At 46.4% G+C, this 7549-nt stretch overlaps 1 protein-coding gene across 1 annotated transcript in view; it reads left to right on the plus strand.

The window, feature by feature from the left end:
• Positions 1-7549, plus strand: part of LOC114610436 (keratin, type I cytoskeletal 28-like) — a 10844-nt gene that overhangs the window by 2108 nt on the left and 1187 nt on the right. Inside the window, 3 exon segments of the mRNA XM_028754987.1 lie at positions 1855-2016; positions 2096-2221; positions 5974-6191. Coding sequence (XP_028610820.1) covers positions 1855-2016; positions 2096-2221; positions 5974-6191 — 506 coding nt within the window.

Consider the following 7549-nt stretch of genomic DNA (forward strand, 5'->3'; position numbering starts at 1 on the left):
AGAGAGAGAGAGAGAGAGAGAGAGAGAGAGAGAGAGAGAGAGAGAGATTGTATGTACATCATAGCACTGGAACAAGGCCACAGGGGTGCTTGGCAGGACAGTGATGCCCCACCCCCCATCAAGGAAACCAGGGGAGGGAAGAGAAGAAATGACAAGCATGGGGAAAGGTGGAAACACTGCAAGATCTAAGTCCTTTAAAAGACACAGCATGGGAAAGAAGGCGGCTTTGGCTGCACTGAGGGTGGGGTAGAAAACTGCTCACACTGTACTACCCTGAGAGCATTTACTACCCTCTCTGTGGTGGGTGCTGTCAGGCTACCTGCAAGTAGTTTGATTTTGAAAATCCACAGCAACAGGAATTTTCCTTCATATGGAATCTTACAGAAAACTTTAAAATACAGAAATACATTAATAGTAGCTTTTTAGGGAAGATATATACATATGGATAGATTAGATAGATAGATAGATAGATAGATAGATAGATAGATAGCTTAACTAGGAAGTCAGATTTAAATGAAATAAAAATCTGGTTTAAGAAAACAAAAGTCGGCCAAGTGTGGCGGTACGCACCTGTAATCTCAGCACTTAGGAAGTAGACGCAGGCAGGGGCATGGTCACTGGAGGGCTGCCTGGGCTACATAGCAAGTCTCTGTCAGGGAGAAACCTGAGATATCAACACTTTGAAATCCAAATGAAAAGGTCAGCTACTCAATTGACTAGTGCAGACCATTGCTTTGCTCCAGAACCCAGGGTGTCATAGCCGGAGGGTGTAGCCACTAAGAACGGGTGTTTAGGAGCTGGGAGCCCTAAAACCTCTGTCCATTCTCCCTTCTGACCAGATCTCAGCAAGCAACTTAGACGAGTTTCTCCTCTCTGTGCTCCAGTGTCCTCATCTGTGAAGGGAGTGTCAACCTCATAAGGATGCTCAGACTTGTAGCACATGCTCAGAGCAGCCTCTAGCATGCCATGCTCATTCAGTAAATGACTGTGTCCCTTGGGTGAAGACTCCACATTGGCTGGGACTGGAGGGGTGAGGCTGAGTTTTCCACCATTCTGGTCCCATCAACCCAATAGTTGGCAATTATCTGTTGAACAAACCCTCTGGTCTTTGTAATTCCTTTCATATTCTTTTTCTAAGTGGTAGTTGTGATTGTCTTTTTAAATTATATTTTATTTATCTGGTGGGGGAAGACCATGCACATGCCACAGTATGTCTGTGGAGGTCAGAGCAACTTTCAGGAGCTGGTTTTCTTCTTCTACCCTCTAGGTCTCAGAGTTGAACTCAGGTTGGTTGGCACAGATCACATTTACCAGTTGATCCATCTCACTGGCCACTGGTTTGGTTGGGCCTAGTGTAGTGGTTTAACCATTTTTTTTTCTTGGTTTTCTGAGACAGGGTTTTTCTGTGTAGCCTTGGCTGTCTGGGAACTCACTGTGTAGACCAGGCTGGCCTCAAACTCACAGAGATCCACTTGCCTCTGTCTCCCGAGTGCTGGGATTAAAGGCCTGTGCCATTACCCTCTGGTTCAACTTTATAATAATCCCAGCATTTGGGAGACTGAGGCAGGATAATTCCCTAATTCAAGGCCCAGCCTGGGTTATATAGTAAGTTCCAGTTTAGTCTGGGCTACAGAGTGAGACCTTTTCTCATAAAAACAAGGAAGGAAGGAAGGAAGGAAGGAAGGAAGGAAGGAAGGAAGGAAGGAAGGAAGGAAGGAAGGTGGATGAATGAATGGACGAAAGCCCTGAACACAGATTAAATAGTATCCATAAATGATTCATTACTCTGGAAACTTTGGGACCCCTAAACCCTTCTCAGATGGCATATGAACAGTCACTTGCATGTCACTTTAGGAAATGAAGGTTCTGCAGTGTGCAGCCGGAGGCAACGTAAATGTGGAGATGAACGCAGCCCCGGGCGTGGACCTCACCGTCCTGCTGAACAACATGAGAGCCGAGTATGAGGCCCTGGCTGAACAGAACCGCAGGGATGCCGAGGCCTGGTTCCAAGAGAAGGTGAGGGGAGCCAGACTTGCTCTGTCGATTCCACGCTAGAGGCCAGATTCGATGTGACCCTGTGCACCCTGTCTTCCAGAGCGCCACACTGCAGCAGCAGATCTCCAATGACTTGGGCGCCGCCACCTCGGCCAGGACTGAGCTGACAGAGCTGAAGCGCTCCCTGCAGACGCTGGAGATCGAGCTGCAATCACTCTCAGCGACGGTAGGTGCTGACCCCAGGCCACCTGAGCCTGCACCCACACCCGCGCTTCCTGGTTCCCAAAAAACTAAGAGAAGCCTTTCTTTTCTTTCCTATAACAAGTGCTTACTGAAAGGAGCGCGGGGGTGGGGGGTGGGGGTAGGGGAGAGGAACAGCAGGAAAAGCATCCTAGGAGACAAAAAGAGACAGTGTCTTCCTCACATACTTCTTGATTCTGCTAATAAGTCCCTTCCTGGATGGCGCCCAGAGTTCATTGTGGTAAAAGAACCAGCCTGGCACCCAGTTCCACCTTGCACATGGTTCATTCAAAACCCCAGAGCGTGCTGGGCAGTGTTTCGGTTAAAACATTAAGGGCTAGGACCAGCCTTCTTTGTCCACACAGGCCAAGATGGTTCACACCATCCTCTCCGAACACTCGGAAAGGCATATTAAGGGAAAGTACACAAGACTGGAGAGTTAGCTCTGCAGTTAAAAGAACCTACTCTTTCAGGGAACCCAAATCTAATTCCCAGCACCTATGTGGCAGCTACCAACTATCAGTAGCTCCAGTTTCAGGGTATCTGATCCCCTATTCTGTCTTCTGCAGACATTGTGTACATGGGGTGCACATACATACAAGCAAAACAGCCATACACGTAAAATATTTATTTAAAGAAAGGTAACACCAACCCAGACATGGATGCTATCTGTCTTCTCACCCTACATTAGTAAAGTTGTCATCCTCAGTACACACCCCACAGCCTGGCACTCAGCCTCTTAGGAACATCTGGGCCATGGAGAAGACTTCAACAGTTACCATGGTAACAACCTAGAAACCTACTTTCTTTCGAGACTGTGAGCTGGCAGCATCCAAAAGGCTTGACTTTGAAAATTGTGGCAAGCATGTGGCCCAAGGATTTCCCCATCCTCACAAGAGGTTTTGTAAACTCTGAAGACACTAGGGTATCGCATGAACAAAGAGAAAGCTACTGTGCAAATCAGAACAGTGAGCCAGCCACAAAGGAAACTATGGCTCAGTAGACTAGATCTTTTGTAAAGTAGTAAAGATCTTTTGGGTTAGCCAACCTGAAAACACAGACACAGTGCTCTGCCACTACGTAGTATTTAGACCGAAGGTACCTTTGGCTGAGCCCCAGCTTACCCAGAATGCCCCTCTTCCCCTCTCAGCTCAGTGGCCTCTCTAGCCCTTCGAATTCCCTCTTCCCTGAAACCATCAGAACCCTGCGTGATCTTCTGCCGCTGCAGGGATGAATCCTCCCTGTGTTTCTGAAAAACGGGATAGGAAATAAATTCCCAACTGTCCTCATCAGAATTAGAAGCATTTTCACATAGAAGCAATGATACACGAAGCAGTTAGATTCTCAGTTCAGATTACCCATCCCGGAAGTAATGTTTTGGGGTCAGGAAATAACCTAACCCCCACCCAAAAGCCATTTAACAGCCATTGTAACCAAGCTATAAAGTAATACTAGTAACCTAGCTTCCATACCTGAGATTCTTCAGTCAAGATAAATTCCAAGTTCAGTTTCCCACAGGGAGAACACAAGTTAATTATAGGTTGGGGGTAATCTGTATATAAACGTCCACATGTTTGCTTCCTGTGTTATTCAGACTTCCAAGTTCATCTGGTTCTTTATCATCAGCACCCAACCTTCCCAGTGGAAGGCAGTTAAGAGAGATGCTGCCCACTCTGGCTTCCCAGGGTATTAGCCGTCTTATAAAGTATCCTAGGGAAGAAAGGCTTTAAGGCTTTGAAATGTGGTTATGCCCCTCCCTGACATCTTGCTGGTCTGCACCTTTTCTTTCTCATTACCATATCCATCCCCTTCTGCTCACATGTTCCTGGAGAGCCCAGGAGTCTGTCCAAATGCAGCAGTCAGTGTAAATCAGCATCCTAAGGGTCTCAGCCCTGTTAGACCCTTGGGTGCATTCCTGTCATGATGAATATCTTACTACATAACTCCTCCTTTGCAATTCTAGGATTGAGTCAATACATCATATACTTGGTGATCCACAAACTTATCCTTAAAATTATAATACAATAAAGAAGTAAGCTAGGGAGCTGAGAGACAGCTCAGTTGGTAAAGGGCTTGCCAGGCAAACATAAATAAGGATATGAATTTGATCTCTAAGACTCATGTAAAAGAAGCCAGGCATGATGGCATGAGCTTGGAATCCTAGTGACGGAAAGTAGAGACAGGAGGATCCCTGGGATCACTGAGCAGCCAGTGAAGCTTAATCAGTGAGTCCCAGGCCGCCAGGAAAGAAAGAGAAAGAAAGAAAGAAAGAAAGGAAGGAAGAAAGAAAGAAAGAAAGAAAGAAAGAAAGAAAGAAAGGAAAGGGAAAGAGAGAGAGAAAGAAAGAAAGAGGGAGAGAGAGAGAAAGAAAGAAGGGGAGAAAGGAAGGGAGGGATGGAGGAAAGAAGGAAGGAAGGAAGGAAGGAAGAGAGGGGGAGGAAAGAAGGAAGGAAGGAAGGAAGGAAGAGAGGGGGAGGAAGGAAGGAAGGGAGAGAGAGAGAGAGAGAGAGAGAGAGAGAGAGAGAGAGAGAGAGAAAGGAGGAAGGAAACAGAAAAAGAAAAAAGTATCACCTGAGGAATGATACCCTAGAGTGTCCTCTCCCCCCCTCCCCCCCTCTCAGAGAGAGCATTTAAAATTGAAATGCACTTATTACATAAGTGCTTGAACGACACTGTCTCCAAAACTGCCAGGCAGAGCTTGCATCACCTTCTGACAGAGGCCTTATGTCCTGAGATGTAAGAGCAGCAGTCATGCCACAGGAAGAGAAGGGAAATGACAGAGTGGAAGAGGCAGTAGACATTCCGATAATGATTAATATCAGAGGTAGTAACTGCCCGGACACATATACTTACGTACGATAAGACAAGGAGGGAAATTACCATAATTGAAGTAGGAATCATGGGGCAGGAAAAATTACAGTCTATGAAGGAGAGAGGAAGTGAGATACTCCTAGGACTTATGTGGACACCATGTCTGCACGTGATGAGTGCCGCCCTGGAGAGCCCACCCTCCTAAATGATTGATTCAGTCTGAACAGCTTTAAAAAGAGGACTCTGGAGAATGACAGAAAATCGAGAATGGATCACAAAGAAAAGCAACAGTCCAGGGGTCTAGGATTCAAACTGTTGAGGAGCGAGGTTTTGGTATAACAGGCAACCCCCCAAACTGATTTAAAATATAAATCATCCTGTGTGGATTTCTTACTGTGTTGTCCCCCAAAAGTGCTTTTATATACATATTTGTCTTAACAGAAACTGTTACCAAAGTCTTAACAGTCAAATATCTTGTCCTCGGCATAGGGATGGGGAGGGGGGCAGGTAGTGAGATGCCTCAGAGGGTAAGGGCACTTGCTGCCAAAGCTCATGACGAGAGTTTGATCCCAGGAACTCATACGGTGGAAGGAAAGAATCAATTCCTGCAGGTTGTCCTGTCATCTCCACGTTTGCTGTGGCACATGCTTATACACACACACACACACACACACACACTCACAAGCACACACACAGACACACACACACAGGTAAATGTTAAAATAAAGTCTTGGGGTAGGGATCATTTACCCCTTGTCAGGCCATTCAGTGCCTGTTCACCACAGGGTTAATAACAGGCTCCACCTCTCCTTCTATGCTGACAAGCCCCTAACCTGCCCGAGGGGTTGTCCTTCAGGATGCTGAGAAACCCAGGGCTGGGTACTCCTCTGGTGATCTCATCCCTTACTATGATCTTTGATGCATCAGAAACACTCTCTGGAGTGCTCCCTGGCGGAGACCGAGGGCAACTACTGCTCGCAGCTGGCTCATATCCAGGCTCAGATCAGCGCCCTGGAGGAGCAGCTGCACCAGGTGAGGACAGAGACCGAGGGCCAGAAGCTGGAACATGAGCAGCTGCTGGATATCAAGGCCCACCTGGAGAAGGAGATCGAGACCTACTGCCGCCTCATAGACGGAGATGAGAAGTAAGATCAGTGGGAAATTCCCAGCAACAACCATGCTCTATCCCTCAGCCTTCCATGCTGCCAGCCCACTGTTTCTCTGTCCCACTGCACAAAAATGCATGTCCTTCTCTGCTTCTAAATAGAGGAATCATTTCCTCAATATTTTGTACATCACAGAGCCCCCTTATCTACCATGGATGACTTCCGTCATTCCCGAACAAGTTCCCCATTACTGTCCATGTTAAGCATTGTAATTTCAAGACTCTCCTGACCCCTGTCCCTCCCTGCAATCTCCTGAACAAGGCCTCAGGACACATCCTATATGTATGCGTGGCTCCTGGGACATTGCATATTTTTATATGTAGCTCTTTAGCTAATACATATTTCATCCTTTTTAAATTTTTGGATGGGAATTCTTGAACGGGAGGGACGGGGAAGATGGCTCAGTGGGGAGAGTGCTTGTCCCAGGAGAGCCCGACTTGCATCTCCAGTACATCTGTAAACGCTGACTGTAATGGCTCAGAGCCTGTAACTCCATACCTGGGGTCAGGGGAGAGACTGTGGATATGTGTGCTGCCGGTTCAGTGAGAGACCCTGTCTCAGAACATGGTGGAGGGCTAGACAGACGGCTGAGAGGTTAGGAAGCACTTGTTACTCTTGTGGATGACAAGGTTTAGTTCTCAGCACCTGTGCGAATCACACAAGTCTGTAACTCCAGTTCTTGGAAATCTGATGCCCTCTTCTAGCCTCTGAGGGCACTGCATGCATGGAGTGTATATGCATATAGAATAAAAATAAATAAGTCTCTCTCTAAACAAAGGATGAGCAATGAAAAAAGATTCCTGATACCAACCAACACACAGCCACACTCACATACTCACACACACACTCAAACACAAATACACACACTCACACACAAATATACACACTCACACACAAATACACACACTCACACACATACACACTCACACACAAATACACACACTCACACACAAATACACACACATATACACACTCACACACACATACACACACTCACACACACATACACACACACATACACACTCACACACATACATACACGGACTCACACACAAACACACACACTTACAAACACACATACATACACACACACACACATACTTACAAACACATACACACACATACACACACTCACACACATACACACACTCACACACACATACACACTCACACACATACATACACGGACTCACACACACACAAACACACACACTTACAAACACACATACATACACACACACACACATACTTACAAACACATACACACACATACACACACTCACACACACATACACACACTTACACACAAATACACACACTCACACACACATACACAC

This window comes from Grammomys surdaster, unplaced genomic scaffold (genome assembly GCF_004785775.1).
Source record: "Grammomys surdaster isolate TR1022 unplaced genomic scaffold, NIH_TR_1.0 126048, whole genome shotgun sequence".
NCBI classification, from domain to species: Eukaryota; Metazoa; Chordata; class Mammalia; order Rodentia; family Muridae; genus Grammomys; species Grammomys surdaster.